The sequence below is a fragment of the Lissotriton helveticus genome, chromosome 5_1 (genome assembly GCF_964261635.1).
Source record: "Lissotriton helveticus chromosome 5_1, aLisHel1.1, whole genome shotgun sequence".
In the NCBI taxonomy this organism is placed as follows: Eukaryota; Metazoa; Chordata; class Amphibia; order Caudata; family Salamandridae; genus Lissotriton; species Lissotriton helveticus.
In genome coordinates, this window is record NC_136065.1 from 53,816,963 (window position 1) to 53,837,815 (window position 20,853).

Consider the following 20,853-nt stretch of genomic DNA (forward strand, 5'->3'; position numbering starts at 1 on the left):
TATGGTTTCTAATTGCTCTCATCAAGGCAGGAGCCTTATGGTGTTGACTGTCCCCGTTCGTGTACTTGGGGTTCACATTTGGCACCCTGACTGTCATCAGGTGATTTGTGTGGAATTTTGTACCCCCCTCCCCCTTTTTTCCCCCCCAGGCTCGGTTTTACCTTGCCGGATTTTCCGGATTCTTTTCTTGGCACCAGGCGCGGTGCTCAAAGGCAGTGTCGCTGTATCAATGTATCTTTTTTCCCACCTGGCGATGGAGAGTTAATTAATTTTCTTGTGCTTGGATGGATTCTATTGCACGTTTTCTTCATACCTTGGCTCTTCTTTCCCCTTAACGACCTGTTTTAGGTCCTTTAGTGGCCATTTTCAAGATGAATGCCATCCTCCGGTTAGCCGACCTGTTGGCTCAGTCCTTTATTATACACATTGGAGAGTTCTCTGCCCCTCCCAGTGGTCTTCCACCTACTTTATGGTGGGGCCAAGTAGCCTTTAGTTTAATTGGCTCCATGTCTATTTTCCTTGGAGTTGGGTTACCACTGGCATTGTACGTCGGTTCTTCTATGCCTAAGGAAGCATGCTCCTTGCTCTTCGTGCATATTCCGTGTTTGCGTTGTTTTTGTGGTCTTTACCACCTTTAGAAAAGGTCCCCTCTTCCTTATCCTTTCCCACTGAGTTGTGACCGAGTTTCTCGGTCAACTGGTCTTCCTGGACCTCTTGTGGGATTGGTTCGCAGACCCTCCTCCCAAGAGTTTATGGCTATGGTATCTAATTCACAAGTTAGGGAATCTGTGGCTACATATTTCTATCAGATGAACAAGTTACTTCTATTCGGATAATGATGCATCTGGTAGAGACATCGTCTAGCCGCAGATTCCTGAACGCCTCGCCCATCCTCCCCACTCTGCGATTGACTTTAAGGTCTGGTCTTGGGGTCTTCAGTCTCTCGCTCCCTGGTTGACTGACGGTTGGCGTGGGAGTGGTCCTCCCTTTTTCCGTATTCTGCTTACGTCTAGGTGGAGTTTGCCAGATCCGCTGGTCTGGTCTCTTTAACCTTATATGGAGTTCTCTTCCACCCATTCCTCTTGGTATATGGTCAGAGTTGCACCCTTTCCTCCTGGAATAGGGTTTTGGAAGTAGGAGGTGTACTGTACTGTGTCACGCGCCTCTGCACACAGTTCTAAGTGACTTGGGCTTCATCAACTTTGTGGCCTTTGCCTCGAGGGTCTTCTCTGGTATTATCATACCATGCTTTTCCCATTTTTGTTTAAGTTCTTTCCTCTTTTTCGCACTGTTTCTACAGCTGGTTTCTATGCGTCTGTGTTCTGTGTGCAAAGCTTCACAGAAGAAGCCGACGTCGACGTGCCGGAGGGGACTTTTATGGTTCAGTTGACGACCTATCCAGAGACAACGTCGCGCGGAGCCATCCGGCGCCGTTCCCCCGGCGCGCAGAGGTAATGCTGAGAAGTTTCCGGAACTAGTCTGTCCGTGGGGAGAATTCCCAAGTTAAGGAATCTGCAGCTAGACTGAGTCTCTACCGGATGCATTTTTACCGGAGGTAAGTAACTTGTTCTTCTGGGGCCCACTGACAGAGGATAGGACTGAGGAGCTGAGTTGTCTGGGAGCCTCTAATAGTGGCTAAGACTGAGGAGCAGAGTGGTTTGGGACCCTCTTTCAGTGGATAGGACTGAGGAGCGGAGTTGTTTGCAACACACTGTTCATGTTAGTATTCAGTGGGTTTACTGGACGTTATCTAGTAGTTTAGGGTTTAGGGGGGCTGTGATCGGACTTTTTGTTAATGTTCCTGTTCAGAGATTCCATGGGGGGCCCTCTAACAGAGCTGGGGTTCAGGGGATTTCACATTCCTCTGTGTTGGGGTTTATTGGGGTGCAGTGAGATTCTCAGACCATGTTTGGTTACCAATGGGTCCTCTGATATAATTTCTGTTTCTCTTGCAGATCCTTTCCGGAATCTATCCTATCGCCCAAATACAAGAGCCTTACTCCTCGGTCGGTTACCTGTCCGTCCGGATACCAGTGCCCTCCCTCTTAAAGCTGAAGCATCCGTACGCGGAAGAGAGCACCTCCGAGGGCCCGAAGAGGACACAGTGGTGCGCCTGGGATGTCTGTGAAGGTACGAAGCCCTGATGCAGAGTGAGCTGAGGGGAGATGGTGCTGCAAGATCAGTTCCCATAGTATTGTTTTCCTCATTCTGTCGAGGACGACCCCAGGTTCTGGCATTATGTAGGCCTTTGAGGATGAGGGATGAGTGGGGTGTTTGGAATTTCTCTCTGGAATAGTGTGAGGTATAGAAAAGTCTTGGGTATGGGTATGTGGGATAAACGTCCTCTGTTTGGCTTTGTAAACCGGTGTTGCGGTGTCCTCCTGCATGTTCCAGACCGTTCTGTGTGCATTTCCGTCACAGAGCGCGACAGTTGTACACCTGATACCAGGCACCAGAAGAGATCCATTCTGACCTCAAGGAAGCACCCCTTCCTTTGAGGGCGACTTCTGTCCACTCTACCCAGCCAGAAAGACAATGGCTGATGGGGGACATTTTACCTTCACCCACTTTTTTTGGAGGGTGGGTGGGATTGGTTTTCTACCAGCTTCCATGTGACCGATCCTTTACCGTCATAATGTCGGTGACTGACGCGGACGAGAAACAGTCTTTACTACGGGTTTTTTACAATTGTTTGTACAACGTATATGCCTCTACCACGCATACAAGTTTAAGTGTGTGTGTGTGTGTGTGTGTGTGTGTGTGTGCGCGTATATATATATATATATATATATATATATATATATATATATATATATATATATATATATATATATCTCCATCCTACTGGCGGTCACAGTAGTTTTAGTTAAGATGTAGCTTCCGTAGGCAGATCGTTATTTCATTTGTCAATAACTTTGCCGTAGTTTGACGAATCCTCGCAAATTTTTCAAAACTAGTATAACACTCACTCCAGCTGCTCTATTGAACGTTTCGGGGTATCCATCAAGCAGGGGCCGAGAAAAAGGGGGTCCCAAAACGCCTTTTTCCTCATGTTAATCCCTATAGAGATTTAAGACATGAGTACAGCCCGAACTGCTGAACGAAATTTCACAAAATTTGGTACAAAGTTAGCTTGTGCTCTAGAAAGTGACTTTTTTGTTAAAATTGGCGTAAATTTGTTCAGTAGTTTTTGAAATATTAAGTACAATGCAAAATTGCATATATAGAGGGACACAAAGGCTCCGCTAACCCTCCCAATCTCGTGCCAAGATATGATTGGCTGCCATCACTTCAAACCAGGAATTGTTGGCAGCCATCTTAGGACTCTGAGCCGAGTCCCTGAAAAAATGTTTTAAAAAAAGTAGGAGGGCCGGGTAGGAAAACTCTGACCCCTAGGCCTCTTGGGGAGGGGTATGGGGGGAGGGGGGGGGGGGGCCTTGAGGAAAACCCCAGGGCAAAAAACTGTTACCTAAAAAAAATATATATTTTGGTGGGAGCAGTGGGCTTCTGCGCTTGTATACTTATCAGTCGATAGGTGGGCCAGGTCCCAAGGGCATTTGCCAAAAGAGGCAGGGCACTGGCCCCCTCTCCTGCAGCTTATGCATTCCCCTGGGACCACCACCTCCCCGGGGCTTATGCCTTTTTTTGTTGGGAGGGGCTCTCGGACTGGGCACAGGGGACCACCACATCCCCGGGGGCCATCATCAATTTGTAATTGGGGGGGCTCGTGGACTGCCTCTGGGACCATCACCTCTCCTGGGAAGGCCGTGCAAACAAGAAAAGAGGGGGGTCGTGCAGATTCCCCCCCCCTAGAATATAGATGGCCCTGGGAACTGCCATCCCACAGGGTCGGCTCCTGCTATGTCCCGGGTTGCTGGTCCCCGAAGCATATCGGTTTGCGGTGGCTTGGTGGGAGCTTTACTGTTAAGTGAATGTATAACGGCATGCACAGCTCCCTTAATATCCATATAAAACCGTGCATAACGCTTTCAGTGTAATCTGTGGCTGCGTGCATCACTGTATCGCGAAGTCTCGTTCAATGTATAAGTGTTTGACACGATCTGTGAGATGATGATCAGTCTTATCAATACTTCTGTAACTAAATGTGTGACTGGCTCAGTGCGTCTGAGTGTATGCATCAGTGTCACAGTGGGTCTGTGATTGGCTGCGTACTTCTTTGTGCCTTTGTACGTTTGTAAGTAAGTATGACTATTTGACTGGATCTGTGAGTGGGTGGATGAGTGTCCCAGTGGATCTGTGAGTGGGTGGATGAGTGTCCCAGTGGATCTGTGAGTGGGTGGATGAGTGTCCCAGTGGATCTGTGAGTGGGTGGATGAGTGTCCCAGTGGATCTGTGAGTGGGTGGATGAGTGTCCCAGTGGATCTGTGAGTGGTGGATGAGTGCCCCAGTGGGTCTGTGAGTGGGTGGATGAGTGTCTCAGTGGGTCTGTGAGTGGGTGGATGAGTGTCTCAGTGGGTCTGTGAGTGGGTGGATGAGTGCCCCAGTGGATCTGTGAGTGGGTGGATGAGTGCCCCAGTGGATCTGTGAGTGGGTGGATGAGTGCCCCAGTGGATCTGTGAGTGGGTGGATGAGTGCCCCAGTGGATCTGTGAGTGGGTGGATGAGTGCCCCAGTGGATCTGTGAGTGGTGGATGAGTGTCCCAGTGGATCTGTGAGTGGGTGGATGAGTGTCCCAGTGGATCTGTGAGTGGGTGGATGAGTGTCCCAGTGGATCTGTGAGTGGGTGGATGAGTGTCCCAGTGCATCTGTGAGTGGGTGGATGAGTGTCCCAGTGGATCTGTGAGTGGGTGGATGAGTGTCCCAGTGGATCTGTGAGTGGGTGGATGAGTGTCCCAGTGGATCTGTGAGTGGTGGATGAGTGTCCCAGTGCATCTGTGAGTGGGTGGATGAGTGTCCCAGTGGATCTGTGAGTGGGTGGATGAGTGTCCCAGTGGATCTGTGAGTGGGTGGATGAGTGTCCCAGTGGATCTGTGAGTGGTGGATGAGTGTCCCAGTGGATCTGTGAGTGGGTGGATGAGTGTCCCAGTGGATCTGTGAGTGGGTGGATGAGTGTCCCAGTGCATCTGTGAGTGGGTGGATGAGTGTCCCAGTGGATCTGTGAGTGGGTGGATGAGTGTCCCAGTGGATCTGTGAGTGGTGGATGAGTGTCCCAGTGCATCTGTGAGTGGGTGGATGAGTGTCCCAGTGGATCTGTGAGTGGGTGGATGAGTGTCCCAGTGGATCTGTGAGTGGGTGGATGAGTGTCCCAGTGGATCTGTGAGTGGGTGGATGAGTGTCCCAGTGGATCTGTGAGTGGGTGGATGAGTGTCCCAGTGGATCTGTGAGTGGGTGGATGAGTGTCCCAGTGGATCTGTGAGTGGGTGGATGAGTGTCCCAGTGGATCTGTGAGTGGGTGGATGAGTGTCCCAGTGGATCTGTGAGTGGGTGGATGAGTGTCCCAGTGGATCTGTGAGTGGGTGGATGAGTGTCCCAGTGGATCTGTGAGTGGGTGGATGAGTGTCCCAGTGGATCTGTGAGTGGGTGGATGAGTGTCCCAGTGGATCTGTGAGTGGTATGTAAGTGGGTGCGTGAGTCTGAGTGGGTCTGTACATAGATGCATCACTCTCCGAGTCAGTCTGTATGTGGGTGCATCGGTACCTGAATGGGTATGTGAGTGAGTGCCTCAGTGTCTGAGTGAGCATGTGACTGTATGTATGTGTGTGAGTGGATATGTGAGTGGGTGTATGTTGGAAAGTGGATTATTCGTAGGGGCAAATCTATATCTGCCACTGGCAATTAGGCCACTAGCACAGTATAGGGCTCAGAATATGTCTTAGAAAAGTATTCCCATGCTCACCCCTTGGTAGCGTGGCTGCGAGCAGACCGGCTTAACTTCAAAGACAGGTATGTAAAGCATTTAAAAACACCAATTCAGTAAATAATTAAGACACAATACAAAATAAAAATCCAACACCAATTTATAAAAATAGGGAATATGTTTATCTTTTAAATGACACCAAAACGAAAAAGGTCCACTGTAGGGAACCAGAGATATGATTGTTTAAAGATGAGTCACTTTCTAGTGCTTAGAAACCAACAGTGCCCCTTTTGGTCATTTCGCTGCCTCTGACAGGGACACGTTCACCTTTAGCAATTGTTCTGGAGAATCTCTCTCCAGCCTTGTGCAGCCTCCTCCAGCAGGCGGGGTCCTGTCAGACCGCTTTCCTGAAATACTTCTTGCGGGTCCCAAAGTGTCCAACTGTCAACCCAAGGTTCTTGAATCTCCAAAAGGGTCCTTGACAGTGTGAGACTTCAATTCCCACAATCCACTTGGACAAAACCCTTACAAATCCACTGGTAGTACTCCAGGCTGGGGATTGTATGTGTTGATGTCCAGGTGAGCTCTGTTACCCTGTAGGTTGCAGGGTGCCTGAGTGCAGGGCCTCTGGCGTGTGCCTGAGTGCAGGGCCTCTGGCGTGTGCCTGAGTGCAGGGCCTCTGGCGTGTGCCTGAGTGCAGGGCCTCTGGCGTGTGCCTGAGTGCAGGGCCTCTGGCGTGTGCCTGAGTGCAGGGCCTCTGGCGTGTGCCTGAGTGCAGGGCCTCTGGCGTGTGCCTGAGTGCAGGGCCTCTGGCGTGTGCCTGAGTGCAGGGCCTCTGGCGTGTGCCTGAGTGCAGGGCCTCTGGCGGGTGCCTGAGTGCAGGGCCTCTGGCGGGTGCCTGAGTGCAGGGCCTCTGGCGGGTGCCTGAGTGCGGGGCCTCTGGCGGGTGCCTGAGTGCGGGGCCTCTGGCGGGTGCCTGAGTGCGGGGCCTCTGGCGTGTGCCTGCCTGCGGGGCCTCTGGCGTGTGCCTGCCTGCGGGGCCTCTGGCGTGTGCCTGCCTGCGGGGCCTCTGGCGTGTGCCTGCCTGCGGGGCCTCTAAGGGGTGTCTGCCTGCGGGGCCTCTGGCGTGTGCCTGCCTGCGGGGCCTCTGGCGTGTGCCTGAGTGCGGGGCCTCTGGCGTGTGCCTGCCTGCGGGGCCTCTAGCGTGTGCCTGCGGGGCCTCTGGCGTGTGCCTGCCTGCGGGGCCTCTGGCGTGTGCCTGAGTGCGGGGCCTCTGGCGTGTGCCTGCCTGCGGGGCCTCTAGCGTGTGCCTGCGGGGCCTCTGGCGTGTGCCTGCCTGCGGGGCCTCTGGCGTGTGCCTGCCTGCGGGGCCTCTGGCGTGTGCCTGCCTGCGGGGCCTCTAAGGGGTGTCTGCCTGCGGGGCCTCTGGCGTGTGCCTGCCTGCGGGGCCTCTGGCGGGTGCCTGCCTGCGGGGCCTCTGGCGTGTGCCTGCCTGCGGGGCCTCTGGCGTGTGCCTGCCTGCGGGGCCTCTGGCGTGTGCCTGCCTGCGGGGCCTCTGGCGTGTGCCTGCCTGCGGGGCCTCTAAGGGGTGTCTGCCTGCGGGGCCTCTGGCGGGTGCCTGCGGGGCCTCTGGCGTGTGCCTGCCTGCGGGGCCTCTGGCGGGTGCCTGCGGGGCCTCTGGCGTGTGCCTGCCTGCGGGGCCTCTGGCGTGTGCCTGCCTGCGGGGCCTCTGGCGTGTGCCTGCCTGCGGGGCCTCTAAGGGGTGTCTGCCTGCGGGGCCTCTGGCGTGTGCCTGCCTGCGGGGCCTCTGGCGTGTGCCTGCCTGCGGGGCCTCTGGCGTGTGCCTGCCTGCGGGGCCTCTGGCGTGTGCCTGCCTGCGGGGCCTCTGGCGTGTGCCTGCCTGCGGGGCCTCTGGCGTGTGCCTGCCTGCGGGGCCTCTGGCGTGTGCCTGCCTGCGGGGCCTCTAAGGGGTGTCTGCCTGCGGGGCCTCTGGCGTGTGCCTGCCTGCGGGGCCTCTGGCGGGTGCCTGCGGGGCCTCTGGCGTGTGCCTGCCTGCGGGGCCTCTGGCGTGTGCCTGCCTGCGGGGCCTCTGGCGTGTGCCTGCCTGCGGGGCCTCTGGCGTGTGCCTGCCTGCGGGGCCTCTGGCGTGTGCCTGCCTGCGGGGCCTCTGGCGTGTGCCTGCCTGCGGGGCCTCTAAGGGGTGTCTGCCTGCGGGGCCTCTGGCGGGTGCCTGCGGGGCCTCTGGCGTGTGCCTGCCTGCGGGGCCTCTGGCGGGTGCCTGCGGGGCCTCTGGCGTGTGCCTGCCTGCGGGGCCTCTGGCGTGTGCCTGCCTGCGGGGCCTCTGGCGTGTGCCTGCCTGCGGGGCCTCTAAGGGGTGTCTGCCTGCGGGGCCTCTGGCGTGTGCCTGCCTGCGGGGCCTCTGGCGGGTGCCTGCGGGGCCTCTGGCGTGTGCCTGCCTGCGGGGCCTCTGGCGTGTGCCTGCCTGCGGGGCCTCTGGCGTGTGCCTGCCTGCGGGGCCTCTGGCGTGTGCCTGCCTGCGGGGCCTCTGGCGTGTGCCTGCCTGCGGGGCCTCTGGCGTGTGCCTGCCTGCGGGGCCTCTGGCGGGTGCCTGCGGGGCCTCTGGCGTGTGCCTGCCTGCGGGGCCTCTGGCGTGTGCCTGCCTGCGGGGCCTCTGGCGTGTGCCTGCCTGCGGGGCCTCTAAGGGGTGTCTGCCTGCGGGGCCTCTGGCGTGTGCCTGCCTGCGGGGCCTCTGGCGGGTGCCTGCGTGCGGGTGCCAGTGAAATGACGTTTTCTGACTCCAGTTTCTATTTTGTGTTATTGTTGCAGCCTGGGCTGAAAAGAGAGGTTACAAGACTGCGAAGGCTGCGAGAAATGACGTGTATAGAGCGGCCAACAGCATCCTCCGGCTGGCAGTGGATGGACGGCTCTGCCTCTGCATGAGGCCGCCGGGGTACACGGCACAGAAAGGTAAGGTCACTTGGCAGCTTTCCCTGTGTGGGGCTCTGTTCTTTTCCTTGTAGCGCAGGTCCAACAGTAGGTGCAGGATATGTGACTTATAAACATGGGAAGTGTCCGCCCGGTCCTCAGACGTCTAATTGAATATCTGCCTAGGTTTGACACTAGAGGGTTGCCAAGGCTGTGGCTGGTTGGTTTGTATTTCCTCACTCGCTCAGGTTGCAAGCAGTCAGGCCTTCTGAGGACTTACATTCCTGTTGTCCCCTTTGTGAAGGTAAATGTCCAGACTGGATAATGAAGGGGCCTCTTATTCGAGAACGCCGGGATTGCAAAATGACTGTACTTTGCAGATGTTTGTGGGCAGCTTCTGTTGCCATTAATCTTACTGCACCCCGAGGACACGTTCATGGTCTGTCTTTTTTTTTCAGAACAAATTTTATTGTTGTCTTAGGGAAGATTGCAAAAAATCCACGGTACTCCGAACACCGGAGGAGCCGTGAGCATTAGATCAAAATACAGAGAGAAGCAATCAAATAGAAATCAGGACCAATCAACATTGTCGAATAACCCCTAGCCCCCCACCCAATAGGAACTACCCCCCTCCCGGGTCCCACCTAATCCCGTTCACGATGTCCATCCACCTCAGATAAAGTAGTCCGTATGAAAAAGGCAATACACTCTTACCCACGCCCTGGTTCACCAAACATTTGCTCACTAGTGACATCATGTTGCGTCGGCGGCTCCAGCCACAGCCCTCTATAGTCCACCCACCTCTTCCAAATTTTTAAGTGCTTTTTGGGGCAACCCCGGGCCTCAAACACCGGACGTTCTCAACCCATATAGTAGTCCAGGCCCTGTTTCCAGGCCTCTATCGGGGGAGCTCGAGGGCTTTTCAAGGCACGGGCCATATCCCGTTTAGCCACCACTAGGCCCAGGAGTAGTAAGTGTCTTTTATAGATGTTGCCCCCCACTTGCTCCAGAACATGTAAAAGACCCAGCTGTGATGTACGGGGGAGTGTCCAACCCAGCACCTCATCTAAGCAATCCCAAACTCGCTTCCAGTATCTTTCCAATGCCCCGCAGGTACACCGTATGTACAAACGCGCCCACCTCTCGGCCACATCTCAGACAGTCAGGGGAGGCAATCAGACCAGCCCTATGCAATCTCTCTCTCGTATAATAGGCCCTGTGAAGGTATTTAAATTGGATGAAACGCAGTCGCACAACGATGGCCGTCTCCCTCGGGGCCGCTAGGGCCTCTCTCCAGCTCTCCTCATCAAATTCTCCTACATCTCTCTGCCAAGTAGATCGTAAGTTATCCAGGGAGGGGGAGCAGTGGGTCACGAGTGATTGATAGATGCGGGATATTTTCTTATCCTCTAGTTCCCCCATAAACAACTTAGCTTCCAGAGGGCTGAACTCCGGCAAGGGCGGGGGAGATAGCGTGTCTAAACTGCAGATATTTCAAGAATTGGGTTTTCGGCATGTCATATTCGTCCCTCAGTGCCTGGAACGATTTAAGGGTTGTCCCCTTCATGACATGACCCAGAGCTGAGATCCCTATCGCATCCCAGCCGCAAAACCCCTGCAGGGCCGCCAGAGCCGGTAAGCGGCCATTGTGCCACAGCGGGGTCTCCTGCGTCAGCGTATTCCACCATCCCATGCGGCCTAGCGCTCAACACCATACTTGGAATACCACCTGTGTAACCATTGGGAGTTACTTCCTCTTTCCTGCTGAGTACAGTAGCTCATGTAATGTATTGGGTTCCATCAAATAGCGTTCCAGGGCATAGGCCGGGTCGCTACGATCACCACACCACCACTCGTTTAAAACCAGCAGGTGGGAAGCCTGGTAGTAAGATAAAATATCTGATGACGCCAGGCCGCCACAATACGTGGCTAGGAAGCAGGTGCGAAGCGCTACTCGGACAGCACCCCCAGCCCAGAAGAAGCGGCCCAGCGCCGAATTGACCTGGCGAAACCACTGCGGTGAGATAGGGTAAGGGTGGTTTTGTAACTGATAGAGCAGACGAGGGAGGGCCACCATCTTAAATATGGCCGAGCGGCCATATAGATTGAGGGGCATGCGGAACCATGTCTTCATGTCAGACCGAACCCTGTCCCATACCGGAACGATGTTACGTTCCCACGAGACTCCCGGTATATCCGACAAGAATACTCCGAGGTATTTAAGGCCCCCCACCTCCTGCTGTAGGGCCGACGCCCAGTCACCCAGCGCCACACCACCCCAGGGTCCATAGAGTAGATTTTTGTACATTGAGATGAAGTCCAGAGACTTCACCAAATACCCTCAGGATTTCAAGAACTCTTGGGCCTGACCTATTAAGGTCGGTGAGGAAGAACAGCACGTCGTCTGCGTAGAGAGCAATCCTATCGGACGGCCCAGAGTCCCACTCAAATCCCTTCATCTGCGCATCTATGCTTACCCACGCCGCCAGAGGTTCCATGGCGAGAGCAAATAGATATGGCGAGAGGGAACATCCCTGGCGGGTGCCCCGCCCAATAGGGAAGGCCTCCGAGGTCGCGCCCGCCACCCGCACCGATGCCGTCAAGTCGGTATATAGCAGCCGAATGTAGGAGAGAAAATGGGGTCCAAGATTTAGGCGAGACAGGAGCGCTTGCAGATAGACCCAGCTCAAGTGAGTCAAATGCTCGATCTATATCTGCCAGTAAAAGAGCCGCTTGGGTTCCGACCGCTCATCATTTCCAAAGCAGCTTGGGCCCACCTAATATTATGCCTGGTAGCTCTGTGTGGCATAAAGCCAGCCTGGTCTGGATGGACCAGGGTGGTAATTAATGGGAGGAGGCGGTTAGCGAGGGCCTTGGCCAGTATCTTAGCCTCGATATTCAGAAGCGAGATAGGGCGATAGGATTCATGGCGGTCCGGGGGTCTCCCCGGTTTGCAGAAGACCACTATCTCAGCGTGTCTCCAGTCCCTTGGCAGGCGGCCAGATTCCCTAGCAGCATCCAACTATGGTCTGTCTTTTACTCTCGGTGGGGGCATCGCCTGGTGAGGAGCACTCCAGGGGCTGTGCCTCTAAACTTCAGGAAAAGTAATGAATTGTCCCTTAACCTCGAAGAGGAGGAGCCTTCACTGAAGTAAAGTCCCTACTGTGTGTTCTTACGTCCTCATTATCACTTTCTCTGCCAATCCTGAAATCCTTTTCACTGAGTGGTTTGTAGTGTGGAGTCACTTGGGTGTGAAAGTCCACTTATGATCTTTTACCGTAAAAAATGTCCTTGTCCAGCAAGTCTGAATCCAGTATCTCCCAAATCTTTGACTACTGAATGCTAGCCAAGCAAGAGCCACCGCTCTCCAGAGTACAGCTGACCAGGTCAAGGACGTCTCACCAGCCAGCCGTCTGTCCAGCAGTAAAGACATCGGTCTCCAGAGTACAGATGACCAGGTCAAGTGCAGTGAATGTCCGGTGGAGTGCCCGGGCTGAGATGCTGCTCCCGGTGGGGTTTCTGCCACCTCATTACTTGCACTCGGACACACAGGCAGTAACTCTGAATACTAGTTAACATGCTTTAGTTGAATACTGGTTAACACGCCTGGGTTGAATACTAGTTAACATGCTTACGTTAAATACTAGTTAACATGCTTACATTTGAAAATTCCAACTGGTAAAATCAAAGCTGGTGAGCTGGCATGCAGCTAGGTCTCCCTTTCACCTGGACTAAGAGGACGACGTGTGGGGAGGAGGGGAACTCTTTGAGGAGGAACATCCCGCTGACGAGGAAGGTGACAGCCATGTGGTATCTATGCGCTACCTTAGTCTCTTTCCGTTTAGTAAGGGTCAGTTGACACAATGCTCAATATCTCATCAAAGCGTCATTAGAATCCAATGAAAAAGGTGTCTGTTTTCTCTGCGACTCCTTGAAGCAACCTCACTGGATGTTTCCATCTCGTACAGTATCTGGGACGGCTTGCTCATTCAAAAGAGCTGCCACACAAAAGCTGACCCAGGCTTCATGTGCACAGTTCTGCCACGGAAGTATGACCACAATGGTAGGAGTACGAAGAAAACCAACGCGCATATTTGGTTTTTCCAGTACCAGTCTACACTTGAAAGACTTTTAGATTGATCTGGACAAACTTCATCCAGACCTCGTGCGATTTGATCTGCTTGAACATACGCGATGTTCGTTTTTTGACTATACTTGCCACTGGAGCCTTGAATAAGTCGCGAATGGCGACGAAACACGCGTCGGCTGTAGCTGTATCAAATGTTGTAACAACTGAACAACTGTGATGAAGATCGTTTGCTGAACAAATTACCTACATGATTTTTTGTATTATATACTTTTGCTGATTGTGGAAAGTCAGCTGTTTACTTATTTTTGCTGTGCTCGGTCTATGTTCTAAATTTCAGTTATTTATGCGGAGAATTCTGCATATATTGTGTGGTACTGTGGGTGGCACGGTATATAAAGACATAGAGCACGCTTTGAAGGAGAGAGTTATTATCTAAACCGTAATGCAAACAGAACGGAGGTGCTGGCTGTTCGAATTATCCACTGCCACCATCCATTTGTTCGCAGAGATAGTGATCACTCGAGGGGCCATGAGGGCACCTCTCCAATCCTCTTCCTCCAGGAGAACTAGCCACTGCCCCCACAGGTCCCTCGGGCTCCCCCCATCAGCGGGGGAGTTATTCACCAAGGAGCCATAGGTTTGGGATATCCCTCCCTTCCCTAGATTACCCATAAGGCTTTGGCTTCCATTTGGGCTGAACTCTGGAGGTCTGGTGCCTGCGGGGACATGGATGGTGATGCGTGATGAAGTTACAGATACCTGTTAAATTGAATGGGACGCAGAGAGTAAATGTGCTCCAGGTCCTGAAACGCGTGTAGGTGTCCCCTCGACCACACATCCCCCAAGTGTCTGATCCCAATCGGGTCCCATCTTTAAAACCGTTCCAGTCCCATCGCCTCTCCCAGTCAGGTGCAATGCCACAGGGGTGTCTTCAGTGTAAGGTTTGCATCCCACTGTGTAAAACGTAGTGCTGTGCGTCACGCGAGCAGAACCGCCCGAGTCACCTCCGGAAGGGACTGGGGAACCGTAAAGCATCTCCTGGATCTGTGAGAACCCCAATTCTCCAAGCTCCAATCGGTAAGCTGGGTCGGTCCACCACCAGGAAACCAGCAATGTATCACCAGGAGACGGGTGGCAATGTAATACAAGAAGAGATTTGTCCTCTCCATCTCTCTGTCGTATGGGGCTTGTTGGCAGTCTGTAAGAGCCATACGTGGTCTGGAGTTTCCCCAAAGAAAAGCTGTGGTCATTGTATCTAACTCTTGGACCCATCATCGTGGGAAATGAAGCAGGGGGTTTTGGAGTATGTAAATGAATTGAGGAAGCACCATCATTTTGAACAGGGCAATTTTCCCCAAAGGATTCAGGGGTAGGGGGTGCCACCTGCGAAGGTCTTCCTTCATTCTCTTGATCAGAGGGGTGAGATTGAGTGACCAGATAAGTTCTGGGGGGAGCACCGCCCAGATTCCTAGGTATTTAAAGGCGAGGCGTCATATGGGGATATCTGTTTGCCAGTCCACACAGTCTTGTGATGCATGAAGGGGTATTAGCGTTCATTTGGCAGGATTTAGGTGCAGGCCAGATGCCGCCCTATATAATTGCAGAATCTGGAGGCAACCAGGACCGGATCTGCAAGGAAAAGCAGGATGTTGTCTGCATATAATACGATGCGGTTCTCGTATGATCCCTGCCAGTGCCAGCCCTGCAGTTGTGCGTCGCATTTGATGAGCCGGGCGAGCAGTTCTATTGCCAGGGCAAAGGGGAGGGGAGACAATGGGCAGCCCTGTCTCATTCGCCGACGAATCGGAAAAACATCTGAGACTGCACCATTTATCAGGACCCGAGCCGAATGGTTGGAGTAAAGTACTCGCACCAGTTTTTGGAAATATGGGCCACATCCCGCTACATTCAGCACGCTCCCCAGGTACTGCCAATCAACTGTATTGAAGGCTTTTTCAAAATCGATCAATAAAGGGGAGTGGAGGTGGTGATGGGCCAGGGCCACATGTAGCGTCGCAAGCAATGCCTCTTGCTGCGGCGGGGCATGAAGCCACGCTGGTCGGGGTGCATTAAACTGGCGAGTGTTGGTTTGAGGCGTGCGGCTAGGATAGTAGCGTAGATTTTGACTTCAGTGGTGATCAGAGAGATAGGACGATAGTCTGAACATGATGCAGAAGGGGGGGGGGTGTTTTGGGGATGACCACTACCGTGGCCATATCTGTTTCGGGTGGGAAGGTGCCTGTCTCCACCACTTCCTCAGCATGGAGACGTAGCACTAAAGTCTCCCTAAATGCTGTTTAATATTGCGCTGAGAAGCCGTCTGGGCCTGCCGTCTTTCCAAACTCTATAGATGAGACTGCCTCCGCAACCTCCTGTAAGGTGACTGCCTGTCCTGTCAGCGTGTCTCCGGATCAGTCAGTCGCAGAAGGGGAATGTCTTGTAGGAATTGGTGCATGGATTCTAGGTCCGGTCGTTGATCTAATGAATAAAGGGATGTGTAATAGCCAGCGAAGGCCTGTGTGATAGCTGCGCAGTGCGATATGTGTGCCCTTCCATGTCAAGAATCTCTGGGGCAATTCTATTAGCGAGAGGGCGAGACGCCAACCAGTGAAGCAGCTTCCCATTCTTAGCGCCCAACCCAGAGACCAGCACAATAGAGGACCTTCACATCTGATTAGCCGACTCAAGTTGTTTTTTTTTTTTTTTTTTTTTTTGCAGAGTTTTATATAGCGCGAACTAGAACCGAACCGAATCAGTTATCAGAGCGCTTTACATAGCACCAGTTACGTTACATGAGGACACACTTTCATTTTAGGCACGGGGAGATTAAGTGATTTGCCCAGAATCACAGGGGGTTTTTGGCGTCGTTACCGAGACTCGAACCAAGTTCCCGAGGTCGAGCGCCTTAGCCGTTAGGCCAACCCCTCTCCCCAGTGAAAGGTGTCCTATTTCTTCTCGTAGTTGTTCGAGATGACGACCGTCAGCTTCGTCGTTCGCCAGGACTGCCCTCTGCTCCAGGCGAAGAGCTTTGAGTTGCAGGGCCAAAGTCGCTCAAAGTGTCTCCCAGCCTACTCTCAAGGAGATTGGGAAAGGTGCTGTTCTTGTTTCATACGTTTGCGCTTATGGTAGGATTTGGCGTAGCCCCTTATCGTCGCCTTGCCTGCCGCCCATAGTGCACTGGAAATATTGCTCGAGTGTTTCCTCTTCAGCCTGTTTATAGTCCGTGTCCTAGAGAAACCAGGCAATATGGTGTGCAATGCCTGTATGGCCTCCTATACCAAGTGGATGGGGAGAGTGGTCGAATATACCCTGAGCAAGGATTTGAATAGCAGTGACTATGCGACAGTCAGGGGCAGGCATAAATATTAAGTCAAAGCGGGAATGTGTGTGATGTGCGGCAGAGATGTTGGTGTACTGGAGCGTTCTGGGATTCCATATTCGCCATCCCTCAAATAGTCCTAGGCGGGATCTCCAGTCTGTAAGGCGTTTAGCACCCAGTCTGTATCCCGGTTGCATCGGTGGTGGGATTGAGGACCGCATTGAAGTCACCCCCAAGCACAGTCTGACCCGGTGGAAGGGAAGACAAGAGGTCTCCAACGTCTCAGAGGGTGTACTTGAGTTTTTCCGGAGGCAGATAAAGTGAGGCTTGAGGGTCTCTAATCTCACAGGCAATTGTGAAGGGAGGAGCGGCGCAGGAGAATCGCCTCCCATTGGGAGCCTCGGAGTGACAGACCCTGTCAAATCAAATCAAATGTCTTTATTTAGATATAACACAGATATCTTTAAAAGAAGAATACAAAATTCACATTATAATTCAAGTATTGAAAAAGAGTAAAAAGACGCGGTTAATTATTTGACGGTCGTATAAAAAGTGGAAATTATCCACAGCTTGATCCTTCTTATTAAATAACATTATAAGCTGAACACAACCAGTAGTATCTTATGTATAAAAACAGACCAATGCTCTTACAATACATTTTATGATAGTTTCATTTTTACTTCCTTAGAAGTTAATAGATGTTGTATGGTATATTAGTAGTTGAAAAGATCTAGGCAAGACTCAGTGTGGACTCAATTGGTTAAAATTACGGTATGCTTGCTGTATAAAAATGGCTAGCCTTATATTTAAAACTGTGTTTTCTGGGTTCAAGGCCATAATGATGGCTTGCCTACAGGTCCGGGAACCCAACCTGTTCCATTCAGCTTTTAGTTTGCACCTACGTTGAGAATTGTAAAAAGGGCAGAGGCAGACCACATGCAGCAAAGTTTCCCCCGTTTTGCCACATCCTCTGCAGGTTGTATCTTCCACCGTACGTTGCCAGGAGGGCTGGTCTTGCAAGAAACGCCAGTCACCCATTCTGATAGCTATAAGACTACGTTTAAGATACAGAGAGTATGTACACGACAAATACGTTGCGGGGGCTAGCCGTCTGTATGAGTTTATAAGTGCCCAGGAGTGGCTACGTTTTGCAAAAAATGCTTTGTCCATATTTAGTGATCTCATTCTGACACATTTTTTAATAGCAATTTTAAAAGCTGACTGACTGGGGTTCAGGACCCATAGATCACTCACTGACATTTGATCAATGGCGTCCTTAACCCCTTCGACGCTGATGACGAGCTGGGCTCGTCATGAGGTAGCCTCCTCGCACGCTCATGACGAGCCCAGCTCGTCATGTAAAGTGCGAATAAGTAAATCTCAGCGTACAGGCGGAATTACGCCCGCACGCATGCGGTTAAGGAGGCGACCATACGTTCCACATGGGTTGATCTGAGTGATTTCTAGCCAGACTAAGGCTTCTAGTGTACATGGGTCCGCCTGTCTTAATTTATGGCAAAGCTTTAGGTAAGTGCCCACGTTTAAAGCCTCATAGTTCAAAAGCCCCATCTCCAGTCTTATCTGCGCTGGGGATGCAGTCTTTGGCAGACGGAGAACTCTTTTATAAATTCTAGTTGTGTGCCGGTTTAAGGCAGTGTTCAGTTTTCCCCTGAGTATCTCAATGCCGTAAGAAACAGTGGGGCCAATTTTCGCTCTCATGACTTCCAAGAGAGGTGCCAGTGTTGGGCCTGATAGGTTTTTGGAGAGCTTACTTAGTGACACTGCCAGGGAGGTGGCTTTAGCTGCGATCTCATTGCGTTGTTTTAAATGGTTACCTCTGGAGTCTAAGTGGACATCTAGGTATTTATATGACTGACCTATAGCGATGTTTGTCTTGTCAAATAGCCACCCACCCCCGGCGTGTCGTTTTTTGCCAAAAGGGACAACTTGTGTTTTCTTAAGGTTGACCTCTAAATGATTAGAAATTGTGTAGCTGAACAGTTTATCGTGTAGCCTTTGCAGCCCGACCCTGGTAAAGCTAAAGAGAACCAGGTCATCGGCGTACAATAGGTTGTTTATGGCCATGCCTCCCACCTTTGGGGGGTGACTGTTTGTGTCGTCCAGGATACTTGACAGATCTGATTTAAAAAGAAGAGGGGCCAGCACACATCCCTGCTTCACGCCTCTGTTTGTCATAATTTTCCGCGAGAGGTGTGTGCCGGACCCCAATTTCACCCTAACCCAAGTGCGGGAGTGGAGTTGGGTGATTGCTTCCAAAAGTTTGTCTGGTATCCCCCATTTTCTTAGTTTTTCCCATAGATCTGCCCTGGGGACCCTGTCGAATGCTGCTTTGAAGTCGACAAAGCAACAATACACTTGCCTAGATGTTAAAAGTGCCTTGTCGACTATGGTTGATACAGCTAATAAATTAGTCATGGTCCCTGAGTTGGCCACAAACCCTGTCTGGTTCAGCGGGATCAAGTTACATTCTGTTGCCCATAACCTCAGGTCCTGCAAGAGGAGGCCTGCGTAATGCTTGGCCTCAATGTCCAATAGGGCGATAAGTCTGTAATTATTCGGCGAGAGCGGGATCCTGATTTGTAAATTGGGTGGATTATGGCGCCCCGCCACAAGTCAGGGATTGTTGCAGTGTTCAGGGCATAGTTAAAGAGGTTTGTTAAAATTCCTGACCAAAAGGGTGGGTCAGATTTGAACAGGCTCTGTGGCAGGCCGTTTGGGCCGGGTGCTCCGTCTGATCTAGCTTTTGTCACTGCTATAGCCACCTTTTCTTGAGTCACCTCCAAGACCTCATTGGCAGAGTGTACTCCATTGATCTCTCTTGGAGAATGGGGACCTGTTGGTCCTGAATGTTCAGAGGATCCAAAGTGGTCAGTTAGAAATGTTGCCCAGTCCGATTCTTGTATATTTGCTGTTCCGAAGCTCAATGTGCTCTGGTTAACATTGTTAATTAAGGCCCAGAATTTTCTTGAGTTTTTACTCTTACTCTCCCACACCAATTTACACCAGAATTGGGTTTCATGCAGCTGTTTGTCTTTGGTCATCGCCAGCCTGAAAGACTTCTGTACAGCTTGATAATGTATTAGACAATCACTGTTCCCTGGAGATTTTGCGAGTGACCGCAAAGCGTTGTTTCTCGCTTTCTTAAGTGACTTTGTCTGAGTTGACATTGTGAACTTGCAATGCTGGGATGGCCTGTGGAACTGCTGTTTGGGTGGAAAGAGGTTAATCAGCTGTGAGCAGAGCATTGACCATGTCGCTGTCGGCGAGGCTTCTTGTTTGATTCCGCCTCTTATTGCATTCATGCTTTCTCGCAAGATGTTCTGGCTGAGGTCTTCACTCCACCTGAGGCGCTTTAGGTTCTCTGTGTATATTCCACGGCAAGTAGAGGAGGCAGGTTTGTGAGTTGCTGGTTTTATATTAAATGATATGACCTGAGGTCTATGATCACTTTCGGTTCGCGGATAGATGTGGAAGCTTGCCAAAAAATGGAGCAAGGATGTATTGCAGATAGTGTAGTCCAAATAAGAGCGCTTGCTACCATTTGTCCAAGACCATTTAGGGGGGATGTCGCCCTCCGATCTTCCGTTGATTACCAGGTAGCCAGCGCTATAGAATCGTGTCACGCAGAGTTCTCCCAGTACGCAATGGGCTTGATTGGGCGGTGTTGATTGTGTAACAGGCTCGTTGATCAAAGGTAAGAAAGGCCCTTCGTTGTCTACTGGGATACATTGGAATAAGTTGGTATTAAAATCACCTGTGACGATACAGTCAGTGTTGGGGTGTTCCGCAGCTATGTCGCTCATAATTTCCGATAAACGTGCCAGGTGATCTCTTTTTGTTCGCGTACTTGGGTTAATGTACGCGTTTAAAAGGAAAAGTGAGCGCTGATTCAGCCAAGAGTTGATTTTGACCCTGAGGAGCCATTCTTCATCTATAGGTAATCGTGAGTGGGGGCCTTTTAGGTTGTTGGATATGTATATTGACAGGCCCCCTTTGGGGTGGCCATAGCGGCTAGCTCTGAGTGCTGGTTTCCATACTTCTGTGTAACCAATAATGGGGCATCCTTGTTGTGCCCAGGATTCCTGTATAGCTATTACGGCATGCTCACATAGAAAGGAAAGTGTTTCCGAATTCGCAGTTTTCTGGTGAAGGCCACTTATGTTCCAAGAACATATTGAAAAAGTGGAGTCTGCTTGTGAGTTAGGCACAGTTGCTGGTGGGGTTACTGAGGGTATTGGCTTTGCCGGGGTTTTTGGCTTGGGGCCCCTGCTCTCTACTTCAGACGGTCATACTGAACTTTTAGTTGACAAAATGGCTGGAAGCCACTCCCAATCTTGAGTTGTGTCGGCGTAGGTGACCAGTCTTGGAGGGCTTTTGTATTGATCGTCTGGGCCCGATGCGTTTTTTAAAATTGAGTAGGGTCTTGGGTGACCCTCCAATTTGATGGGTCCTGTTTTCCGAGAGGTAATTGGCTGGTTTAATAAAGCGGGAGGATAGCCTGGGATGGAGTATGGATACACTCGGATGCCCCAGTCCCGCAGGATGTCCTTATGATCCAGAAATGCTCCGACCCAGCAAGCTGATTTAAAAGACACCAAAGTAGCTTCCGAAGGTTGGGCGCCTCTTGGTGGAAGGAATTCGATAGCTTCGATGTCCTTTGATACCAGTCCTGTGAGCCCCG

The 20,853-nt window shown here is 51.9% G+C and overlaps 1 protein-coding gene across 1 annotated transcript in view; it reads left to right on the forward strand.

Annotated features, from left to right (window-relative positions):
- Positions 1–20,853, forward strand: part of GNL1 (G protein nucleolar 1 (putative)) — a 176,334-nt gene that overhangs the window by 133,559 nt on the left and 21,922 nt on the right. Inside the window, exons 10-11 of the mRNA XM_078641705.1 lie at positions 1,956–2,130; positions 8,644–8,784. Coding sequence (XP_078497831.1) covers positions 1,956–2,130; positions 8,644–8,784 — 316 coding nt within the window. The remainder of the gene's footprint in view (positions 1–1,955; positions 2,131–8,643; positions 8,785–20,853) is intronic.